Source organism: Stomoxys calcitrans, chromosome 5 (assembly GCF_963082655.1).
Source record: "Stomoxys calcitrans chromosome 5, idStoCalc2.1, whole genome shotgun sequence".
NCBI lineage: Eukaryota > Metazoa > Arthropoda > Insecta > Diptera > Muscidae > Stomoxys > Stomoxys calcitrans.
In genome coordinates this window covers 69434660-69460658 of record NC_081556.1, presented here as the reverse complement: position 1 = coordinate 69460658, position 25999 = coordinate 69434660, and the positions used below count along the sequence as shown (strand labels likewise).

At 36.4% G+C, this 25999-nt stretch overlaps 1 protein-coding gene across 5 annotated transcripts in view; it reads left to right on the top strand.

Annotated features, from left to right (window-relative positions):
* The window catches only part of LOC106087244 (zwei Ig domain protein zig-8), a 351757-nt gene that overhangs the window by 196655 nt on the left and 129103 nt on the right, over window positions 1-25999 (top strand). For all 5 annotated transcript variants that reach the window (XM_059369432.1, XM_059369431.1, XM_059369430.1 and 2 more), the window contains exon 2: window positions 20517-21798. In XM_059369432.1, the coding sequence (XP_059225415.1) occupies window positions 21705-21798 (94 nt within the window). In that variant the 5' untranslated portion in view covers window positions 20517-21704. The remainder of the gene's footprint in view (window positions 1-20516; window positions 21799-25999) is intronic.

The window sequence follows — 25999 nt, the reverse complement described above, 5'->3', positions numbered from 1 at the left end:
AGTCCCAGGGTTCTCAATGTAAACCCCCAAGCTAGAGGACAGAGTTGCCTATATAGTCTCCAACGCTCTAGTGGGAGTGGTCCTCATCGCTCCGCCTATGCCAAGACAACATGTTCTCTGAACCTGTTGTATGGTCCTTATGTTTCACTTTTTCTCCATAGCAGTCCACCAAACTACGGAGGTTTAAGTAAGTATTGGTCTAATCGCGCTCCTGTAGTGCCAGTGGACTATCCTAGGATTCAGGCCCCATTTCGAGCCTACGGCCTGTCTACATAGTGCCCAACATCGGTGATCCACCATCACACCTAGGTATTTGAGCTTTTCAGATGTCGAAATCGTCTTATAGCCTTCGCCTTCAGACATATTTCAGTCTTCTCTGGGTAAACACCCCTGGGTCTTGCCCTGTCATATGCCATATGCAAGACCCTTTCAGCCCTTTTATATAGCTCGTTCGGATCCTTACCCCTTAGAAGTATTATAAAATCGTATGCCTAGCAGATGGGTTCAAATCCCTCCCCAATCAGCATCCGTAATAGGTCATTTATGGTGGTCACCCATAGGAGTGGCGATAAAATGCCTCCCTGTGGCGTGCCCTGTGCCACTTTCTCCCTTGTATTTATGCCATGGGACACACAATTTATCCACATGTTCCTTAGCATATGGTATATCCAGTCTCTAAGGACCGGGTGCTTCCGGTACTGGTCTAAGGATTGGAGCAGTGCGTCGGTCCGCACATTGTTTAAAGCCCCCTCGATGTCAATGGATACCGCTAGTGTGTACGTTTTGGCATCGAAGGATTCTTCTATTTTATACACAACCTAGTGCATGGCAGTCTCCCCAAAGATTCCCTTGAAAAAGGTATGCTGTTTGTTCGCTGAGCAGTTCGCTGGATGTAATACTCTTTATCATGGTGTCCACACTACGTTTCATGGTTTTGAGTAGAAAGGACGTAAGGCTTATGGGTCTGTAGGCCTTTGGTGTCGCATAGCTTGCCTTACCGGTCTTGGGTATAAACACCACCCTAGCCTTCTGCCAGGCTTTTGGAGTATATGCAAGTCCTAGGCACGTTGTGAAAATTTTGGCCAGACGAGGCGCCAGACAGTCTGCCTCCTTCTGTAGTTACGTCGGAAATATTCCATCAGGTCCGGGTGACTTAAATAGTTTGCAGCTACTTAAGGATCCCTTCAGCATAAATTCCGTTATTATTGGGTTGCCTAAAAAGTAATTGCGAATTTTTTAAAAGAAAGTAAATGCATTTTTAATAAAACTTAGAATGAACTTTAATCAAATATATAATTGCCATTTTGCTCGATAACCTTTTGCCATCTTCCTGGCAAATTTAGTACTCCACGCTCATAGAACTTCTGGCCTTTATCTGCAAAAAACTGAACCAAGTGCGATTTTATAGCCTCATCATTGCCGAAAGTTTTACCATTTAAGGAGTGCTGCAAAGATCGAAATAAATGGTAGTCTGATGGTGCAAGGTCAGGGCTATATGGTGGATGCATCAAAAGTTCCCAGCCAAGCTCACTCAGTTTTTGGCGAGTGACCAAAGATGTGTGCGGTCTAGCGTTGTCCTGGTGGAATATGACACCTTTACGAATGACCAATTCTGGTCGCTTCTCCTTGATGGCCGTATTCAATTTGTCCAATTGTTGACAGTAAACATCCGAATTAATCGTTTGGTTCCTTGGAAGAAACTCAAAATATACCACACCCTTCCAATCCCACCAAACAGACAGCATAACCTTCTTTTGGTGGATATCAGCCTTTGAAGTGGTTTGAGCTGGTTCACCATGCTTTGACCATGATCGTTTTCGACTAACGTTGTTGTAAACAATCCATTTTTCACCTCCAGTTATGATTCGTTTTAAAAACGGATCGAATTCATTGCGGTTAAGGTGCATAAGGTGCACAAGCGTTGATTCGGTTTGTTAAATGAATTTCTTTTAATACATGTGGTACTCATATTAAAATTGACGCCAAACAAACAAATGTAAACAAAATTTCGCGCACTTTTTTTCTAAAGCAAGCTAAAAGTAACAGCTGATAACTGACAGAAGAAAGAATGCAATTACAGAGTCACAAGCCGTTGAAAAAAATTTGTCAACGCCGACTATATTACTACTATATTACCGACAATTACTTTTTGGGCAACCCAATATAAACTTTTGATTAACGTCATTATTCCAAGATTCCAGTACCTTCGTGAGGCCCTTCGTATCCTGTGGAAAATGGGTTTTCATCAAAAGACTTAACATGTCCTCCGTTGTCTCTGCTCTCACTCCCATGTCGTCTACTATAATTTCAGATTGGACATGAGTTTTTGAGAGAAACTTTTTATATTGGCGGCGTCATAAACGCTATCGACCTGGTGGCAGAAAAGCTTCCAGGAGGCACGTCATCCAGGGTTTTTCTTGGGCTGATTTCCTTTCCCGAAGAGGACAACTATCTTCGAAGGACCCCACCAGTGCAGTCAATCCTGTTGACATTTTCGTCAATGTCTTCTATGCTTGGACAATGTAAATTATCTTGTCCAAGTCTTCTTCTGAGTAGCCTTCCGAATTTTGTCCAGGTGGTTTTCAACTTTTTCCAGTAGCTTATCGGATCCGGCGCTGGCCGAGCTATTCTAAACCTAATGCAGCTATGATCAGAGAAAGAGTGTTCCACGGAGACCCTCCAATCCTGAATCTAATCGATCAGATTATCTGAACATAACGTCATATCTAATACCTCCTCCCTAATCCTATTAACAAAGGCAGAGGTGTTACCAATATTAAGTGTTATTACGTCGTTAGTATTCAAGAACTGCCCCACGAAATTTGGTGAAAGTTCGCATCGCACACTGTTAGCACTTCGTTCCCTGTCTGTTTTGCTTTCCTTAACGGCCGTTGCAGCTCCGACGTGGGTGGTGGTGTCGATGAGTCGAAAGGCAGATAAAGTGATGCCATGTATGCTCCACTATCTCTCTGTCTCACCAATGTGCATCCGACGTTGACAACTCTGGGGAAAATATATAATTAAAATTTTTATGACAAATAACGCAGGTCCTGGGGAGAGTATCAGTGTTAGCATAGAATAATTGGTAGTTGATATGGTTAAGTCCAGAAACTTTTTTCCGGATTGTCCATGGCTCCTGAAATAAGGTAATATGAATCTTGCCCTTGCTGATTTTCTCCATCAGAGCGTGTGTAGCAGTCTCGCTCCGGTGGAGGATTATCTGGATTACCGTAATCATTGATCCTCCAGTAAATGGGCATCTTGGGAGTAGGTGATGTTCTCATCGTCTGTTCCCTGTTCTTTAGACTGTATTGACTTTCCTGTCACTGCACTGCCTGATGTCATCGTTTTAGGTTCATTGCCTAGTCTAGTCTTCCGACTTTTTATAAAGTCGGTAATGGTTCCATTGTCGAGTACCTGTTCGTTAAGCTTTAACATTACGGACTGATTGGATTAACATTGCGGACATTATTTTAAGTTGCCCCACGTCAAAATGTAATTTCAGTTCACAGATTCCAAAGTAAACTAGTGCATGTAGTACCTTTTATATGTAAAACTCATCTCGAAATCTAGTCAGACTTTAATTTGGATACCAATTGAAATAGCAATTTAAACCTTGTAAGATTTTCCTACCATAGGACAAAAGATTTGAATTTCCACATCTTATGTGTCCAATTTTAATGACACATACTGGGACATGAAATAGAACATCTTACGCCCTATATTCTAGAGATGTGACCAATATTGTGTATTTTACTGCCTTAAAAGTTCATATCGGATGAAATATACACATTGAAGCTATATCTAAATTAGGGCTGACTTTAATGAAATTTTGCGTAACGTAAATTTAAACGTCTCATGCTAAATCGGACGAAAATTGTGGATTCAGATGAACGATATTTGTGTGAGCTATATCTAAATCTTAACCGATTTTTATGAAATTTTGCACATATATTGAGACTCCACGCCAAATTTGGTGAAGATCGGACCAAAATTGAGGCTTATACAGCTTTAATAGTTCAAATCGGATGAAAGATATATATATAAGAGCTGTATCTAAATCTGAACCGATTTTGATGAAATTTTCTAAATATGTTAAGACCTGTAACAAAACAGTCCGTGCCAAATTTTGTGCAGATCGGTGGAAAATTGTAGCTACTACTGCCATTTAAGTACAAATCGGGCGATACATATATATGGGAGCTTATCTAAATCTTTACCGATTTTTATGAAATTTTCCACACATATGGAGACGTCAAATAAAACATCCCATGCCAAATTTTGTAAAGATCGGTAAAAAATTGTGGCTTCTACAGCCTTCAACGTCCATATCAGATGAAAGATATATATGGGAGCTATATCTAAATATGGACCGTTTTCATGAAATTTTCCACACATATTAGGACGTCAAATAAAAAAAGCTCGCACAAAATATTTTAAAGACCGGACAAAAACTGTGGCTTATACAGCCTTAAAAGTAAATATCAGATGAAAGATATATATGGGGGCTATATCTAAATCTGAACCGATTTTTATGAGATTTTGCACACATATGTAGACCTTAAAAAATACCCAAAGCCAAATTTTGTAAAGATCGGACGAAAATTGTGGATTCTACAGCCTTAACAAGTAAAAGAGTGCTAAGTTCGGCCGGGCCGAATCTTATATACCCTCCACCATGGATCGCATTTGTCGAGTTCATTTCCCGGCATCTCTTCTTAGGCAAAACGGGATATAAGAAAAGATTTGCCCTGCTATTAGAGCGATATCAAGATATGGTCCGGTTTGGACCACAATTAAATTATATGTTGGAGACCTGTGTAAAATGTCAGCCAATTCGAATAAGAATTGCGCCCTTTGTGGGCTCAAGAAGTAAAATAGAGAGATCGATTTATATGGGATCTGTATCGGGCTATAGACCGATTCAGACCATAATAAACATGTTTGTTGATGGTCATGAGAGGATCCGTCGTACAAAATTTCAGGCATATCGGATAATAATTGCGACTTCTATGGGTCAAGAAGTCAAGATCCCAGATCGGTTTATATGGCAGCTATATCAGGTTATGGACCGATATGGCCCATTTACAATACCAACCGACCTACACTAATAAGAAGTATTTGTGCAAAATTTCAAGCGGCTAGCTTTACTCCTTCGGAAGTTAGTGTGCTTTCGACAGACAGACGGACGGACGGACATGGCTAGATCGACATAAAATTTCACGACGATCAAGAATATATATACTTTATGGGTCCTCAGACGAATATTTCGAGTAGTTACAATCAGAATAACGAAATTAGTATAACCCCCATCTTATGGTGGAGGGTATAAAAAGACATATCGGATGAAAGATATATATGGGAGCTATATCTAAATCCGAACCGATTTTTTTTAAAATCAAAAGCGTTTGTCCTTGAGCCAAAAAAGTGGCATGTACAAAATTTCGCAACAATCGGACAACAAATACGACCTGCACTTTGATTACAAGATTACATGGACGGGCAGACGGACATGGCTAAATCGAAGCAGAAAGTGATTCTGAGTCGATCGGTATACTTATCAATGGGTCTAGTTCTTCTCCTTCTTAGCGTTGCAAACAAATGCACAAATCTATAATACCCTGTACCACAGTGGTAATGCAGGGTATAAATCTCAAAAACAAGCGCTTTTCAAAATGTATGATTAATGTGCAAAACATAGCAAATACATATTTTTCTTGACCGTCATGACATTCTAAGTCGATCTCTCTCAGCCCTTCCGCCCGCCTGTCTGCTGAAAGCGAGGGCCGAGTCTTTCGTTCGCACCACCATAGACTATGCCAAAAAAATTACATATATTAACTTACATAGTTTACAAATCGATTAGTTTGAAGATATCAAATCCGCGTACCAAATTTCATTTAAATCGGAAAAAATTGAGGTGTAAAAGATTTTAAAACCTTCTTATAAACCTCTTTGCACTGGATTTGCTGTGGGTATTGAAATACATAAATGTTCACATACTAAATTTAAGCCAAATTGGAAAAAATTTTGGCTTCTGGTGGCTCAAGAAGACAAATCCCGTGTTGGGTTTACATAGGAGCTATAGCCATCCACTAACCTATCTAACTGGGTGTAGGCACAAATGTAATTCACATATTAATATTCAGCCAAAAGATGAGGTGCAGGGGCTCAGGAAGTCAAATCGAACAAAAACTTTATATGGAAGCTATATACAAATCTCAACCAATATGGTCCACTTGCAATACCAATGACCTACATCACATGACCCATAAGAATATCTTTGCAAAATTTTAAGTGGATATCTTCATATTTTCGACTGCTATCGTTATTTCGACAGACGGAAGAACCGTCACGGATAGATCGACTTTAAATGCCGAGACAAGCAAGTATATATTTATATACATAATGGGATCGCAAATCAATATTTCGAGGTCTGTCAATTGAAAATAGGCCATACCCACATCCTACAGTGGTGTGTATAAAGCTAATTAACTCAATCGTCGTTTGTTTGAATCCGCGAAACATCTATTAAAACATATGCTCGATACTGTATGTATTTGTTTTATTAAAAATACACTTGCAACAAACCATCATCCATTAAATTTCAAACTACATTGAGTAGTAAAATTGGTCACTATGACCTGCAATCATTGTCCATCAAATATGGCTGAGCAGAAGGTCATTAAGCCCATTAATTATTCCTGGCTAAAACACACAATGCGTTCGCCAAAGATAGTTGGTACACATCGACATCGTCGCCATAGAAAGAGAAAATGTTTTCAAGCAGCAACAACGATTGCAGCGTTATCTATTGTGAGTTTGAAACTCAAAAAGCCTTCTTGTCCTTGTGGGGCATTGCAATTAATGGCTGGAAATTGTAATACACGTTGTATACATTTTCCAGTTCGAGTTTTACTTGTGACTTTCGTCGTGTCCTTCATTATTTGGACTTTTGACTTGTGTTGGTCGGGTGGAAGGAGTCGCTTGGGCTGGTTATAGCACCAACCCCAATGGCAGTTAATGAAAATGGTTAATTTTGTGAAATTGAAAGAAAAAAGTTATTAAAAATAAATGAAGTCCAATATTTAGCAATGGGATGGATGTACTTTATTTTTGCAGCGCCTGCCTGGTGCCTTTGAAAAACGGCAGAATCAATCAAGTCATTGGCTCCTTTATTACTTAAATTGCCGGCAACACTAGCACTGCAAGTCTACCAGAGTTGAAAGATACATTAGACTTTTAATCATAAAATTGAATGTAATATCAATTAGTCAAGATGTAGTTGAAAGGTCGTAGGATAAAGGAGCACAGCGCAGTACAAATACGATGTCTTGCGTTGAATGCAAAAGTCTGAATGAGGCAAAAAAGAGAACTATTTCAGCTTATCCCAATAATATGTATTATACAATATATTAGGGGGTCTTAATACTTTATCTTATTAGGGCGAAAAAACAAAGAAATGTGAAAATCTTTCTGGAACCTATTTGTGTGGCTATTGGGGTTTAAAAGCCCGAAGCTCATTTCAAATTTCATGGTTCAAAAATTCGAATCGGCTGATCGATTTAAAGGGGGCTGTATCTATTTATGGACTGTCTTAATGAGGCACTAGAAGCTGAAAAAACAAAAAGGGAGGATCGGTTTATATGTAAGGTTTTCTTTGAATCAGACTATATTTTTGAGACAAGAATGCCTAATTTTTCTACTTATAAACATTTCCATTAAAATTTTAAGACTTTTATCTTTTTATACCCTCCGCCATAGGATGTGGGTATACTAATTTCGTCATTCTGTTTGTAACTACTCGAAATATTCGCCTGAGACCCCATAAAGTATATATTCTTGATCGTCGCGACATTTTATGTCGATCTAGCCATGTCCTTCCGTATGTCGAAACCATGCTTACTTCCGAAGGAGTAAAGCTAGCCGCTTGAAATCTTACACAAATACTTCTTATTAGTGTAGGTCGGTTGGTACTGTAAATGGGTCATATCGATCCATGTTTTGATATAGCTGCCATATAAACCGATCTTGGGTCTTGACTTTTGGAGCCTCTAGAGGGCGCAATTCTTATCCGATTTAAATGATTTTTTGCACGAAGTATTTTGTTATGATATCCCACAACTGTGCCAAGTATGGTTCAAATCGGTTCATTACCTGATATAGCTATCATATAAACAGATCTGATTCCTAGATTCCTATCCGATTTGGCTGAAATTTTGCATGACGTATTTTATTCTTATTTTCAACAACTGTGTCAAATAAGGTTCAAATCGGTTCATAACCTGATATAGACTTATTATTTCAACTCGATATTGAAATAAAAAAAATTGAATCGTAATCCCTTCGATTATTTCGATAGGGCAACTCAAAATAAAAAAACGTCCAAGCGATTTGGAGGTGAGAATAATTCTATTTTATTAATGTTATTTCATTCTACATGTTAGTTGTCCACAATGACTTATGTTACTTAAAAATATCTTACAAAGCGTTTTTGGTTCTTGCTTATTTGTTAAGTCTGTTTCGTTTCCTGCTTCCATCGTTGTTGGGAACGAAACAGTGTTATAAAAGTCTATGGAATTTTAAGTGTTGGATTCAAAATGTCTTACAAAGCATTTTTATTGAAAGAGTGAAATTATTTGGAATCGCAACATTGTCGTTACAAACAATTTAACAATTGGGTTGATGCAAAATATTTTGTGATGACATATCCGATTTTGGAAATAATAAAATTTAATGTATAAAATTATTTGGAATTTTGGAAATAACAAAATCGAATGTATAAAATTATTTGGAATCTTAAATGTCGTTCCAAATAATTTTGCTGATTTGTAGTTTTAATTGTAATTTGTTTGTTTTTATATAATTTCTATTTTTGATGTCGTAACACCCCCACCGTTAGTATGAGGCTCCGACGAAATTACAAATTTTTGTTTGGATTTAGAAATTAACATTACGCATATAGTTATTATACATATTACTATTATTACATCGATACTGTTACTTATTATTGTAAATTTATTGTTATGGTAAATGATTTGATCTAGGTTATTTTTATATTTTATTTGTTCCATGAAAAGGGATTCGAGTTTTATATTATTCAGTGTAAAATGTTCGGTTTCTTTAACCTTTGTTAAAATATTGGGTAAAATGATTTTATCATAAATTTTTATGTTTACATTCATATATGTTTTATTTAAAGCATCAATTTGGCAGTTTTCAAATTTGATTATAAAATTTCCAGTTTGTTTTAGTTTCATTTTGTTACAGTTATGAGTAATATTTGAAAGAAAATTTTTAAATATTAAGACACCTGGAATTATTTCTATTATCTCTGTGTCTTTCAAAAATTCCATTGGGCAATTTGCCTCTTCAAATAGTAAAATATTCTTTAGACATTCGTTGTTTACTTTTATCATATTTTTCATTAATTTGTTTTTCACATTATTTTCGAATATATTATTGTTTAAGTCAACTAATACCTCGTTTGTGTCGAGTATAATAGATTTATTTAACATATTTGGTATTGGTTCGAACTGAATTCTTGAAAAGTAGTTTTCAGACAAATGTGGAATTTGTAGAATAATTACTAAACTTTCGTTATGAAATGCAACTGAAACTTTAATATCCTTATAGCTGTCAAAGTCGGTTATGAGGTCTAGTTCTGTTTTGGTTAGGATGTTTGAAGGGATTATTCCTAATTTACTAGAAAATATTATCTGTCCTATATCGTCTATATGGTCTTTGAATAAGAGAATGTCGTTATTTATTTGGTAAATTTGTGTCATGTACGTAAATTCGTCTTCTAGCGTAGCTATCTTGTTTTGAAGGATGTTTTTGAAATCGTCTAAGTATTTGCCGATTTTGTATTGTTGTCGATTTATATGGTTTGTTATGTTTTGTATTTGTAAGGATAGAAAATTATTAACTTGTGTAAATGTATTTAATTTTCCAGTCAGATTAATTTGTCTGTCATTGAGAGATTTAAGTTTGTCTTCTATTTCTAATTCGTCGTCACTATCCATTGTTCCTGCTATTAGTTTAAGTCCTTTTCCTATTATATTCGCTAGTCCGCGTTTTGATTTAAGACGAGGATGTAAATTATCAACTTTAACTTGAAGTAATTCAAAGTTCTTATCAATTGTGTCTAAAAGGGGTTTATTATTAAATGTAGTCATTCTGAGGGCATTGATGTTTTCCGTTATAATATCCAGTGTGCGTTCGTATTCGGTCAGATTCAAGATGTGTAAGATTTTACTATAATATTCAATAGGTCTGAATTCTCCTGTCTTTATTGGTACGTATCCGTTATTGTTAGTTAAGTCCTGGATGTCCATCGTTTGAGCCGTAATAGTTGTAATTAAAGTCAATATCAGTATCCGGTCCATAGCCTGGAAAGAATTGAAAGTTATTTCTATGTAGTTATTGTCGGATTGTCTCTGTCTTGGTATTGCTTCTTTGGTTTAACATGTGTTTTATAATATTTTAATTTTGTTACAGTATTTTCTATGTGATCATTGTCTATCTTTCTACTATCTATTTTCCTGTATTTCCTGTGATTTTTGCCACCTCTAATTTCTTTAATGAAGTTTGTTCCATCTTCCAGAATAACATCTTCTTTACCTTCGTTTCGTTTATGAATTGTCTTTTCCTTTTTCGAGACCATTAGATCGTGTATACCTTTATAGGAGTCTTCGTGAATTTTTCCATTAATAAAATCTATAGGTTTATGTCCGGTGGTACTGTGAATAGTATTATTATAGAATCCTATGATTCTAATCATTTTTTCCTCTATTGTCTCGCTATTGTTCCTGTCGTCATGTCGTAGTAGTCTTAAATGTTCATTTATTGTGTTATGTAATCGTTCGATGTCGGCGTTTGATGTATGGTTGCTGTTAGACGTATAGTGTATTTCTATGTTTTCCTCTGTTAGAAATTGCTGCATCGGTATGGCTTTAAATCCGAGTTCATTGTCGACGATAATCTTATCCATCTTTCCGAGGGTATTGATCATTTGAAGTAGTTTTACTTTAAATTCAGTCCAAGATCTTCCGTTTATCCGATATGCCATTGCATATTTAGAAAACTTATCTATAGACGTCATAAAAAGACTTTTGTTCAAGGAGTAAAATACGTCTATGTGTATGATTTCTCTAGGTTTTGACGGTGTATCAGTTATCTGAAGCGGTATTTTAGGCGGATTTCTATCGTATTTTTCAATATTGCATACTTCGCAGTTATTTATGAATTGTGTGGTCCTAAGTTTCAATTTTGGGTTGTAGATCCTCAGTTTTAATTCTTCGTAAACAGCTTGGATGCCTCTGTGGTTTTTGTCCAAGTGTTCTGCTTTAATTAGTTCTGTTAATTTTAATTCATCTTCAATATCTTCGAGTAGAGTTGTACATCTTACTATCTTTAATCCATTATCATTCGAAAATATTTCGCTGTATGTGGTACTGAATATATTGAAGAAGGGATCGTCGATAATTATTGCGTTGACTTGGGTAGGATGAAAGTGGGTTTTCAACAATTTTATAACTGAAGCTCTGTCTAATTCCTTAAAGTAAAATATTTTTCTAATTTTTCCAAATATAGTCAATGATCTTATTTTGGTCGAGCCTGATGTAATTTTCCTGATTATAGTTTGGTTCTTATAGAAATTTATCGGGGTTTTGCATTCTGTGATCATTGTATTTTCTTCAATTGTGTTTATTTCTGCTGTTTCGGGTCTTATTCTGGAAAGTGCATCAGCATTTCCATTTTTGGTGCCTTTCTTGTATCTGATCTCATAATCGAATTCTGATAATTTCAATCTCCAACGAACCAGTTTAGAGTTAGGTTCCTTTATCGAAAATAACCATGTCAAGGGTTTGTGGTCGGTTTCTATTATAAATTTTCTACCAAAGAGATAGGGTCGAAAATATTTAGTAGCCCAGACTATGGCTAATAACTCTTTCTCGATAGTACTGTAGTTTATTTCATGTTCGTTTAAGGTTCGGCTTCCAAAACATATAGGTCGATCATTTTGTGATAGTACTGCACCAAGGGCATAATTACTGGCGTCTGTGGTTAGAGTGAATATTTTAGAAAAATCTGGATATACTAGGATAGGATCATTAGTTAAAATCTTTTTCAAAGTTTCGAAACATTGGAGATATGATGGGTCTACTATGTTCAATTTGGCATCCTTTTTCAAGTATTTGGTCATGGGTTTGGTTAGATGAGAATAATCTTTAATAAATTTCCGGTAATATCCCGTAAGTCCAAGAAATTGCTTAATTTGTTTTGGTGTCTTTGGTATCGGAAAATTTACAACGCATTCTACCTTTGATGGGTTTGGTTTCACACCATCTTGAGTTACGATATGTCCAAGAAATTGTGTTTCTCTTTTACAGAATTCGGACTTATCTAGTTGAACTTTTAGGTTCGCGTTCTGCAGGCAATTAAAGATAAGTTTCAAAGACTCTATGTGCTCTTGAAGTGAAGTAGAAAATATTATAATGTCGTCAAGATAAACGAGACATATTTTGTTAATATAATCCTTCAATACAGTGTTCATTAGTCGTTGGAAGGTCGCGGGGGCTGTTTTAAGTCCGAAGGGCATTCTTAAGAATTCATAGTGCCCACCTTCCACAGTAAACGCAGTTTTATGCACATCAGATTCTTCGACTTCGATCTGGTAAAATCCTTTTGCTAGATCTAAAGTAGTAAAATACATACTTTTCCCCAATTTATCGAGGATTTCATCAATGTTTGGTATTGGATACCGATCGTTGATGGTCACTTCATTCAATTTCCTGTAGTCCACGACTAATCTCCATTTTTTATCACCGCTGGCATCTTCCTTTTTAGGAACGATCCATATTGGTGCGGAATACGGTGAGCTGCTATGTCGAATTATTCCGTTGTCAAGCATCTCCTGTATCTGCTTTTGTACCTCATCCTTATGGATGTAGGGGTATCGGTATGTTTTTGTACAAATTGGAATGTTGTCGATCGTATCTATTTTGTGCTTTATTTCACCAGTAAAGGTTAGCTTAGAATTTGGTTCATAGAATACATGTTGGTATTCTTTTATAATTCTTAATATTTGGGATTTTTCTTCTGAATTCATGTGCGATGTACGGATCTGTTGAAGAATTGGTTCTGTTTGTTGAAATTCTTCATTCACAATATAAAAGTTCTTGGAATTCACTGATGTTATTGCATCAGTATTAAGATAGATTTGGTCTAAACTATCTATAGACGTTTGTATTTCAAGTTTAAAATTCTGGACATTGTATATGCCTTCTTTTAGGATTACGCTTCCCGTGTTGTTTCGTTGTTCTGAAAAATGAACAAGTCCATTTTCTTCTGGTATTATAAATTGTACTGTGTGTGTGCCCGCATAAAATAAGGGAATTTTCTTATCGTTTATCATCAAACTGTCGCTCGTGTAGTCTATTATTGCCCCAAAACGTTTTAGAACATCATTCCCAATTATTCCGTCATAATAATCGTGTAATTTACATTCTATTAGGTCAAAATTTTCCTTATCATCTCCTAGTTCAGAGAATAAAGGAACACGGTAAATGGTAGTGGTTTCGACGCGATTTTGCAGTGTTTTCAAGGTCAAGGGTCCTGTCTTTATTTTCCATTTTGGGTCGCATAAACCGGGATTCACTATTGAATGAGTTGCTCCGGTATCTATAATGAACTTTAAATAATCTTTCACGATTATATGGGGTAATTTTCCCCGGAGGCTACTGTAAGAAAATTTTGGGATGATTCGATATTATTTCGAGCCGGGTTATCTGCTGGTTGGTAATTAGAAGGGGGTCCTTGGTATTCTATCTGTTCTTGTTTTGTGATCTGCTCCTCCCAATTGTTGCCATAAGTATATTGGTTATTAACGTTGATTTGATCATTGTTCTGCACCATATTTATATCCATTGGTTCTGCAGGTGGTAGGTTGTTTCTTTGGTAGTAGTTAGGGTTTCGAATATTTTGTTGAGGATAATATTGATTATTATGCTGTTTAGGAGGGTTTCCATTGTATTTGTTTGGTTGGTAATTGTTATCCCTTTGTTGAAAACTATTACCCTGAAAGCTTTTATTATATTGATTGCCCTGATTTTGTACCGGTTTGTAGCTATTATTTCCTTGATTATATCTATTATTTTGATACGAATTAATTTGTTGCTGTCTGTTATTATTCTGGGGTTGACGCTTGTCTGTTTTATTTTCCTGACCTTTATATTGGGTTTGGTATGAATTGTTTGATCTGTTCGGTTGTCTCGTGTTAGAATTGAAGATACCATTTGCCTGTGTAGTATAAGCATATCCGGACTGAAACAGTATATCCATAGCAGTTTCCAGAGAGTCTGGATTTCTACATGTTATTATAGTCTTCATGGGTTCGGGCAATTTTTCCCTGAATATCCCCAACGCCGTTTTCATGTTATTCCTAGCACATTCACTTGTTGCTGGGCCCGATCCTAGTAGGGTAATCGTCTTGTTATTTAAACTCCTAAGGCCAGTTTTAATTTCATTATAAAATTCAACACTATTTGATCTGAACGTCACGCTCTTCAGTTTGTCGAACAATTCCTCTAAGCTGTGTCTGTCGCCGAAATTATTTATAAGGATCTGTTTTACATCGTTCCAGGATTCGGCCTGGCAATTTATCTCAACAATTTCCCTAGCTTTCCCTCTTAGTCTGCCTTTTATGATGTCAGAGAACAGATATTGAGATGGTTCATCGTAAGCTCTAAGGATAGGGTGGACTCTGTCTATTAAATTGATAAAAGTTTGGAGATCTCTATTGTCTCCACTGAATTCTGGAAGGTTTCCTAAATATTTAAGGGGATCAATTCTAACAGATAGAGGAGGTGGATTTGAAGTGTCAGTAGCCATATCGTCAAGCGAAAAGTTTATACTGGGGAAAAAAAATGTTTACCGCTGTCTAGTGTAATTGTTAAATATGTTTCTACATTCGTAATTTTGAAACAAAATATCGAACAAAAGAAAAACTAATTAATCAATTTGAATGTCACTTTAGAGAAGGAAAAAAAAAATTTTACCCAAGGTTTTTGTTCAAAGATATTCTCTTTTTGTTTATTAATTTTTATTAAAATGGGAATCGCAGCAATATATTGAGAGAATTTTCTTACTTTTAAATAAAAATTAACCTTAATGAATTTATCTAGATTCAAAGGACAAATCGGTAATATTTTCATAAAATTTAAGAATGCATTTCACAATATAAATAAAGCGTATATAGAATTAGATCTAGGCTTACTTAGATGTTGTTAGATGCTGGGTTGGCTACTTTGTCGTCTTCAATTTTGATGTCAGTTGATTGCTGTGGATCTTCGTCCTGTGTTGTCAATATTGGAATTGGTTCTTTTTTGGTATTAGATGTTGTTAGATGTTGGGTTGGCTTCTTGTCGTCTAAAATTTTGATGTCAGTTGATTGCTGTGGATCTTCATCCTGTGTTGTCAATATTGGAATTGGTTCTTTTCTTGGGAAATTTCACAGATTAGATTTTAATAGACACTTCCTCTTTGTGTTGTAGTCTTTGTTGATCTTAGATTTCACTGTTGTATGTTCGTTTCGCAATTGTTTTTTCTTTTTTTGATCGTTTAGCAGTTGTGTTTTTTTTTTATTTGTTCTATTAAAATAAAACTCTTCTTTTAATATCTTTGTTTATTTTAATAAACAGTTTTTCTTTATTTAATTGATTTGTTTAATTTTCTTATCTTTCACTTTAGTTTATTTGTCACGTTTCACTTTCATTTGCTTATTGATTTACTTAACTTATTGAATGCACATTGAGTTCTTTCACCGCGTTAATGCGTAAAAACGAACAAAGGGGTACGGTTTAATTAATTTACACCGAGGATCCTTTGCGCGGATCCTACCGACTGCGCCACTTATTATTTCAACTCGATATTGAAATAAAAAAAATTGAATCGTAATCCCTTCGATTATTTCGATAGGGCAACTCAAAATAAAAAAACGTCCAAGCGATTTGGAGGTGAGAATAATTCTATTTTATTAATGTTATTTCATTCTACATGTTAGTTGTCCACAATGACTTATGTTACTTAAAAATATCTTACAAAGCGTTTTTGGTTCTTGCTTATTTGTTAAGTCTGTTTCGTTTCCTGCTTCCATCGTTGTTGGGAACGAAACAGTGTTATAAAAGTCTATGGAATTTTAAGTGTTGGATTCAAAATGTCTTACAAAGCATTTTTATTGAAAGAGTGAAATTATTTGGAATCGCAACATTGTCGTTACAAACAATTTAACAATTGGGTTGATGCAAAATATTTTGTGATGACATATCCGATTTTGGAAATAATAAAATTTAATGTATAAAATTATTTGGAATTTTGGAAATAACAAAATCGAATGTATAAAATTATTTGGAATCTTAAATGTCGTTCCAAATAATTTTGCTGATTTGTAGTTTTAATTGTAATTTGTTTGTTTTTATATAATTTCTATTTTTGATGTCGTAACAATATAGCTGCCATATAAACCGATCTGCTCATTAAAAATAAACGCTTAGTCGAAAGTCGACATTTAGATCCTTAGCTTCTTGGAGTGACATACACTGTCTGTCTGCTTTGGAAGCACTACAAAGCTACCCAGCGATGCAAAAAATTATCTTAGCAGTGGTAGTTCAAGCGACACGCCATTCGTACTCGGCATTAAAGGTAATTTTTAGCATTGAACTGAAATTTTAATCCAAATGCCCTCATTGATATTAGAGAAGTAACCCCATGTTATTTTGCGAAATTTACTGATGAACGAGCGCTATGAACTTGGTGCCTTTTGGGGTAAAAATCTCTGAAAGTTGAATCCATATTTCATTTAATCAATATTTCAAAGGTTCGTATTCTTCTTGTTAAATCTCATTGTCATGATAGTGGTTTAAGAAAACAGGATGATCCCCAAGAACTTGACGTCATATTTTTATGTCAGATTTGTTCTGCCTTCCATTCGAGACCCCATATTACCACATTGCTCTACATGCCGCTTTGGCTTGTTGAAATATAAGGGTGCACTATTTACATGACATGATCATCTTTAGCTATCTGAATATTACTAGTAAATCTTAGTCCATACGAACATAGAAACATTCAAAAAGATAGTGATTTTTTAACTTAACAAATATGGTCCCATCACATAATGATTTTAACTTATTTTAACTCTCTGCCAATTTTTTCATTTATTAAGTGCATAGTGTGGCCACACAATTAGTTACTTTGACTCCCTTTAATTTCACTTCAATGTTTAAATAAGTGTGTTGCCAAAGTTGTATTTAACCGTTTCCAAAATATTATACTGCAAACGTCATTGTCCATAACCGCAGCTTATGCTACTGGCTGACCTTCATGCCAGAGAACACCAAATAGGCCCACACGCATCATATTACAATACATCCGCACCCCAATATCACTGTTGGGCTGCATTTGGCATACTCTTTCTCTCGCACATAATAGTCACCTCGCGCACTCTCACGACTTATACTCCCACCTAAGGCTTTGCATTCATACCCATAACGAATGCTTTAGAAAAAACCAACAACAATTTGGTGTGTTCATGATCATTCCTCATTTGCATAGCTAATCTTTAAGAAAAATAAGATTTAATATACATTCGTCACTTCTGTGGAAAAATATCTGGTAATTGATGTCATTTTCATTAAAATCCATTCTGCTGTTTGGCTGTAAAATGTGCCACAAAAACGCTTTTATGTAACCCACCTAATGCATATGATCTGTATTTATATTTAAAATTGTTTGCATTATTGTGCAGCCTCGCAAAACACTTCAATCAAAAACAATAAAAGTGTAAATGCTTCTCACGCCAAAGCAGAGCCTTAAGAAATTGGCTGCCCTTTGTACATGCCAAGTAGGGCCACGCACATCACCCAAAAAACTGATACACTTTATCTCGCACGATTTGGTTCTCTTACTCTCACCACTAATACTCACACCCTTGGCTTTGCATTCGCACCCATAACGAACGCTTTAGAAAAAAACCAAAAACAATTTGCTGTGTTTATGCTTCCTCTTCTTCTTTTCTTAAAAATCAATTCTTCATTGTTATAGATTTTCCTTGCGGAAAATGTATTCTCATATATATTTGTCGCTTCTCTGGAAAAATATCTTTCGATTGATGCCAATTTTATAAAAATCCATTCTGCTGTTTGGCCGTAATATGTACCACAAAATCGACTTTATAAAACCCTTGGCCATTTAGATATACATACTCCATTATTAAAAGTCTTTATTTCAGCTCGATATTATCATGATGTGCGATTCAGGGATGAGGTAGTCCCTTAGACTCCTGGCCCAGAAAAATATATCAGCATGGTGCTCTTCTCTCAAATAGCATTTACTTAAACCTCATATTGCCTTTGGTTTAAGGGAGTTTATTGGATGAGGCGTCCTCAAACATTTGGCACCCAAATTTGTACTCTTTGGGGGGGGGGGGGGGGGGGGGTGTTTTGGGAAAGAGGCTGTGCCCCAAATACATGGTCCCACATTTAGATATCAGATTCGTATTCTACTCCCAAATACCATTAGTTGAGGCCCATATTGCGATGGTCAGTAAATAATTGTTGTTTGTGGGGTGTTTTAGGGAAGAGGTAGACCCCCAATACCTTTCATTTAATCTCCACATTGACGTGGTTGCTATATATATGCCCGATTTAGGAGTGTGGAGTGGAGAGTTGGGTGGTCCCCCAAACACTTAGCACTGAAAATATATCAGCATCATGCTCTACTCGCAAATATCATTTATTTGAACCTCATATTGCCATTGGCCTCAAAATTGGATATCAAATTCGTTTTCTAATCTCAAATACCTTTCATTTAAACCCCTTGTTACAAAAGTCAGCAAATATGTCCGATTTAGAATATGGGCCCTAAAACTATCAATATCGAGATCCACTCCTTTTTAGACCCAAAATTGCCATGGTGAGCAAATACGTCCTATTTGGGCATTATTATGGGGGTGGATTCACTTTCGCCTCATATTTCCATAGTCGGCAATCATGACCGGTTTCGGGGGTGTTTTTGGGGATGGAGCGGCCGATCAGTGACTTGGCCATGAAATTATATATCAGATTCGCGTTCTACTCTACTAATACTTCTTATTACAGCCCTATATTGGAGTGGTCAGCAATTACATCCTATATGGGAGGTGTTATGGAGTCGAGGTGGCCCCATACACACTTTTTCCCGAATATTGATATCGGATTCGTGCTTTACTCCCAAAGACGTTTCATTTGTGCCCTATATTGCTATGGTCGTAAATTTGTCCCCTTTGGGAGATGTTTTTGGGGAGAAGCGGCCCCCCAAAAACTCACATTTGGATATCGCATTCGTATTCTATTCGCAAATAACTTTCATTGGAGCCCCATATTGCCATGATCAGTAAATAAGTCCTGTTTGGGGTGTGTTGCGGAAGGGTGCACCCCCCAAAAAGTGCTCCCACATTTGGATACCGAATTTGTATTCTTCTCGCGAATACCTCTCATTTGAGTTCCATATTACAAAGGTTGGTAAATATGTCCGATTTAATGGTGTTTTGCGGGTTGGGGTCGTCCCCCAAACAATTAGTTTGACAATTGGATAGCAGATACGTTTTCTACTCTTAAATGCCTTTCATTTGAGTCCCATATTGTCATGATTGGTAAGGGGTATGGTCCGCTTCCCCTTCAGATATCAAAAAATGTAGTACCCTATTTTCACCACGGGATCATTATGCACCATCTGTGAAAATTTCAAGAAAATCGGTTCAGCCGTTTTTGAGTCCATAAGGAAGACACAAACAAACATAAAAACAAACAAACAAACACAAATTGATTATTATATATAAGAAGATATCACAGGTCAGATCAGATTTCATAGCACTTCTGATTCTTGTTTTGGGTAAACACAAAAGCAACAAGACGTTTTTAGCATGTTTTCATATAAAAACAAAAATAAAAATATTTTTTTCATTTCATGTTTTCAAAGGAAGAGAATTGAGCCCCAGGGCTGACATGATTTGGCAATTAGAAACTCCAACCGACTTGCAACCGAAATTTTTGTGGAAATTGTGGAGTTACTAGCATTTATCGCTAGAATGTTCGCTTGCTTTCGACAGACGAAGAATGAGGTCAATTAAGATATGTTCTTCACCTTCAGCTTTATATTTTCCCCAATCATACATGTATGCAGTTTATGGATAAAAATGGTTACTAAACATTTTTGGAAAATCGAACATTTGATTTCTGCAATTCAATTACAGATGTAAATCAAAGTAAATGGTAACTGCAAGAAACGAAAAAAATATGTATGCATTTGCACTTGGCATTTAAGTATTGTAGAAAATCCAAACATTCAATTCAGCGTGGGAGGTTTTTCTCCTGGGAACATTGAAATTAAAATTGCAAATGTAGTTGCTTAAATAGAATGATGGAGAAAAATGCTTGATTTTTAATTCTTCCTGTGCTGTCCTTCTTTACTTTCAGATCAAGGGAAATTCGCTTGCATTTCACACGAATGGAAGACCAAAAAGCCACACAACTCCAAGGTAGAAAATACCAAGCAACAATTCAGCTAACCAAGCAAAAACTAAAAGCAGTGAACTGAAGAATAACGCGCAAATATCCAAGGCCGAGCAGAACTTTTTGAATTAGGGAATGCTTACCGGGAGACGCGGGGCAAAGCGAAAGCACCGCTGCTAAGCACGAAATTGTAAAGCAAACATATCGGACAACAAACCCCTCGAATAGGGGCAATGTGCAACTGACATCTCCCTTATAACCCAACATCATTGTGCTGCAGCTGAAAATGATTTCCATAATTGAACTGCACCAACGAATGTAGAAATCCCATCAAATCTTTGGCTTAACTTCCTAACAAGAGTCGCAATTGCGTTGGGAAGTGAACAACTAAAAATTCGATTACAGTTGCTCCCCATCAGACATCATCCATCATTTGGTTCAACAAAGATCCTTCCCAGATATCCTTGTGAGAAGGGACGAAAAACACGACACGACATTTTATTAAGCACAGGGAATAAAAATAAAAAGTACATGAAAAATGATACAAACTAATATGATTATGACCAACCAAACAACAATATTCACACAATAGAAAAGCATTGTAATATGGACCAATAACAATAAGCTTTCGCAGAAGGAAGCGTACAAAAAACACACACGGAAGTTGAACGAAATTCAACAAGAATAGAAGCGGCAGCAGCTAAAACGAGAACTATAGAAAAACACAATCGAATTAATTTTATTGTCATTGCAAAATAATAGCAACGCGTAACGTCATATAGAAACCCCCCACTCAGAGCATTACATGCCAAATAAAACTGAAAGGAGCGAAGACATTTCCTCCAGGGTGTAATTTATCATTGCTGGTCGAGCGATTAGGAAGGAGTCGTTGCAAAACGTTGTAGCGTACCAAAGGAAGAGGGCATCGCAAAAGACGATTCATTATATTTTCGTTCTTGGACGTTGGTAAGAAGACGGTGCGCAGAGAAGAGGCAACGGGGGACCGAAGGAGCTCAACCACGTTTCTAGGAGCACAATCAAGCGGATGTTAAGCGTGTGACAAACACCTTCAGGTCCTCCTACTACTTCTGAACTACGCCAAAATCATCATTGGTCCTGTAGCAGGAAGTGAAATTGAAGGAGCTGCCACAAATGTTGCCCATATTAACGCCAATGCATTTGCTGGAAATACGTATCATCCTACTCTGCCTGCCATCCATTTTACTGGCGACGACATTGGAACCAGGTAAGTCATTGATAGTTAATAATGCTTCGACAGAGCCATTGTCCGTCTGCAGTATACTGGGAAAAATTGTGTTACAAATGGACTGTAAAACTACTGTATTCTTGCAATTTACAATAAACAGAGAGATGCAGCAGTTAAGATTTTCTGTTATTTAAAGCGTTTTTTTTTCTAAACGTGGGAACTTTGGCATATAACTCATAACATATGCAGTCCAGATAGAATCTATGCTTATGTAGCAGTTGGCAAACAAATTCGGAAAAGTGCAAAACTACTACATTGACATCCTTTTAAAGTCCTTATTTAATAATACATTTATATATTGCTTTAAAATTTCCCTTTCAATATTTTGTTTCACTTCCCTTGTTTTTATACCCTCCACCATAGGATGGGGGTATACTAACTACGTCATTCCGTTTGTAACACCTCGATATATGCGTCTAAGACCTCATTAAGTATATATATTCTTGATCGTCAAGACATTTTAAGTCGATCTAGCCTTATCCGTCCGTCTGTCGAAAGCACGCTAACTTTCGAAGGAGTAAAGCTAGGTGCTTGAAATTTTGCACAAATACTTCTTATTAGTGTAGGTCGTTTGGGATTGTAAATGGGCCAAATAAACCGATCTTTGGTCTTGACTTCTTGAGCTTCCAGAGGGCGCAATTATTAGCCGATTTGGACATAATTTTAATTTGTAATTTATTTATGTACACCTGCACAACAAGAATATAAAATTCTTATAATAAAAGTGCGGGTAATGTCTCCAACAATTGTACATAGTAAACACTTAAAACTAAGAATCTATAGCTATACAGTACATCACAGATTTTGAATGAATAACTTACTAACAGAAAAAAAACTAACATTTGTGGCTTTGTATATTTGAATTTAGAAGAAAAAAACAAAACTAAATTTAGTAATTAAAGAGGAATTAATAGACTTAGTTGATCCGAAAAAAAGAAATTAATATAAGTTTATAAAAATAAAAATAAATAAATAAATGAATCTTAACATTCATCAACTTAATACAGTAAAATGTTTCCAAAGTCTGGTTTTAAATGTTGCCGAGTTACTAAGTAATTGCAGATCGTTAGGAAGTGAGTTCCAGAGACCTACAGCGAATATGAACATATCCCATTCAGAAACAAGCCTCCGATACATTTTGGGAATGATTTGTTTACTTCTAATAGATCTGGCGAAATCAATAAATCCATACAGATATTGTGGTGCCTGCGTGTAGATCAGTTTATGCAGGAAAGTAAGCGATCTCAGGTACAACAAGAACTGTAAGGAGACGCCATACAGGGATAAAGAGTATTCAGAGATGGAATCGCGAAGTCTCAAGCCAAATACATAACCTGTAACGCCATTAAAAAAGGTGTTTAGCTTACGTCTACTTACAGAGCCGCAATTAGCACACAACTCACAGCCGTAGAGAATGCCAAGAACAAGATAAGTATTTGCCAAGAGAGACCTAACCCGTAACCCACTGAGTTGCCCAGAGAGCACGCAATTTTGAATATCCCTGACCAACGACAGAGTCGATATGATTACTCCAAGTCAAAGTGCTGTTAATAACCACGACCAAGTTCTTTGCTTTTGGAACGATTTCCAATCTAGAGTCTTTAATGAATAAACCGACGTCACATGAAAAACGGGACAGCCTGTGTCGGATAACCACACACTTGGACTTTACAGGGTTGAGACACAGGCCATTGGCTTTCGCCCACGTGCTGACTCTTGACAGATCATGATTAAGCTGACGTATGTGTTCAGCAATCTCATCCCTCGGACTGCCGATATATATTTGTACATCGTCAGCGTACATATGTACCTCACAATAAGACAATTGACTCGCCAAGTCGTTACTGTACAATGAAAAGAGAAGAGGAACCAGAATTGATCCCTGAGGAACATCTTTTAAAACAAGCAGAGGTGACGATACAGAAGACTGAGTCGGTGTGACAGGTACGACAAAATAAGACGAACGGACGTAGAAGAAAAATTGTAAAGATGTCTCTTCTTATCACATAACAAGGAATGATTCACAATGTCAAATGCCTTAGAATGGTCAAGAAGAACAAGGAAATTTATCTTGTCATTCTCCAAATTGGCCCTGATCCTCTCAGTGACCTCTGCCAAGGCAGTTACGCAGATAGTCGAAACCCGGACTATCTCACATATAACAAATATAACATTTGCAAATACATCAATTTCTCAAAGACCTTTGACAAGTAACAAAGAATCGCAATTGGTCTATATTCCTTGGAATTTTTAGGCAGTGGGATGACTTTGTCATAATTCCACGCTAATGGAAAGTAACTCGTGGTCAAAATCCTATTGAAAACATAGGTTACATGAGGAATAATAAGGGGGAGCAAGAGTCTTACAAATCTAGGATCAATGCCATCAGATCCGACAGCGTTAGACTTTACAGTCGCGACACGCTCAATGACATCGGCTGGAGCAATACAGCTGAAGGCAAAACCAGAGTCGTCATCGAGAGAAGGGGAGATATTGAAGCCATAGAAATTGGGATCAACTGGGATCTGTGGGACATTAACAAAGGCATCATTAAGCCTATTGATGTACAAGTTTGTTGAACATCTATTAGTATCTTTCCCAATTCCTATGTCTCGAATAACTTTCCACGTTCTTTTGGAGCCTATTGCAGAAGTAAAGCGTGTGTAATGGTAGTCTTTCTTCGCTATCTTATTTAACTTACTTATATTAACGTGGTCTCTTGCCGAGCGAAAGACATCATGTAACTCAGGCGTCCTGAAACGTCTCCACCTACGATGCGAAATATTCCTCTCGTGAATAGCCGAACGAATATCCCGGGAGAACCACGGTTTCGAACTGGAGAACACTTCTCTAGTCTTGAGTGGAACCGTAAGTTTCTGTAGGTCACGGATATTCCTTTGTAGAAAAGTCAGTTTGTTCATCGATAGTTTCCATACTTTTGTTTCGGTATCACTTGCAACAATGATGCTAAGTATCGTTCAAATCAGTTAATAACCTGATATAGCCGCCATAAAAACCGATCTTACGATTAGACTTCTTGGGCTTCTAGAGGGCGCAATTCAAATCTATTTTGGCGGAATAGATTTGAAATTGGTACGACTTCCAACAATCGTTCCAAGTTTGGTCTAAATCGGTTGATAACCTGATATAGCTGCCGTGTAAACCGATCTGCCAATATGACTTTCTGAGCCTCTGGAGGCTGCAATTATTACTCGATTTGCCTGAAATTTTGGTTATGGTGTTTTTCTATGACTTCTAACAGCCATGACAAGTATGTTCCACATTGGTTAATAACATGATATAGCTCATATATATTTGAAAAAGACATTCAAAGAATTTGACAAATGCGATCCGGGTGTGTATAAAATTCGGCCCGGCCAAACTTACCACGCTATTGCTTCTTTTTACCAAATTTTGTCCATCTTAACATAGAATCCAATAGATATTGTGTTGATTTAACGAACTCCAAGATTTCCGATAGTAGATGACGTGGTTAAGCTATCACAGGTTGGCCTTTGGCTTTAATTACATGTTGGACGTTGCGGACTTTCACACCATTGGCTATTAATGGATTTGTGATTTCAGGATATTCCGAAAGTATTTCGTGAAATGGTGCTGATTAAATAACATTTTTTAATTCGAATTTATTTAAAAAATCAGCACAGATTATTAGATGTGAAATACCTGCAATAATAAATTTCCATGAAGATTTCAACGAATATATGAATATATATGAAAAGGGAGGGGAGTTATTAGCCGAAAAAAAGATTGTAATTCGTTCTTTTTATTTACTTGGTTTTCTGAAGAGGCATGTCAGAGATATCTACGCCTCTATTTTTCCCTACATTCGATTGCAAGTAAAATTTGTGTTTCCTTGATTGATGTCACACAAACAAGTAAAAGCGTACTAAGTTCGGCAGGGCTGAATCTTATATGCCCTCCACCAAGGATCGCATTTGTCGATTTCTTTTCCCTGTGTCTTTTTTTGGGCAAACAAAGGAAAGGAAAGGATAAAAGAAAAGATTTGCTATGCTATTGGGGCTATATCCAGTTATGGTCTGATCCGGAATATAATGGATTAAACTCATTGTGTAAAATTTCAGCCAAATCGAATAAGGATTTTGCCCTTAGGGGCTCAAAAATAATATAGGGAGATCGTTTAATAGGGAATCTGTATTAG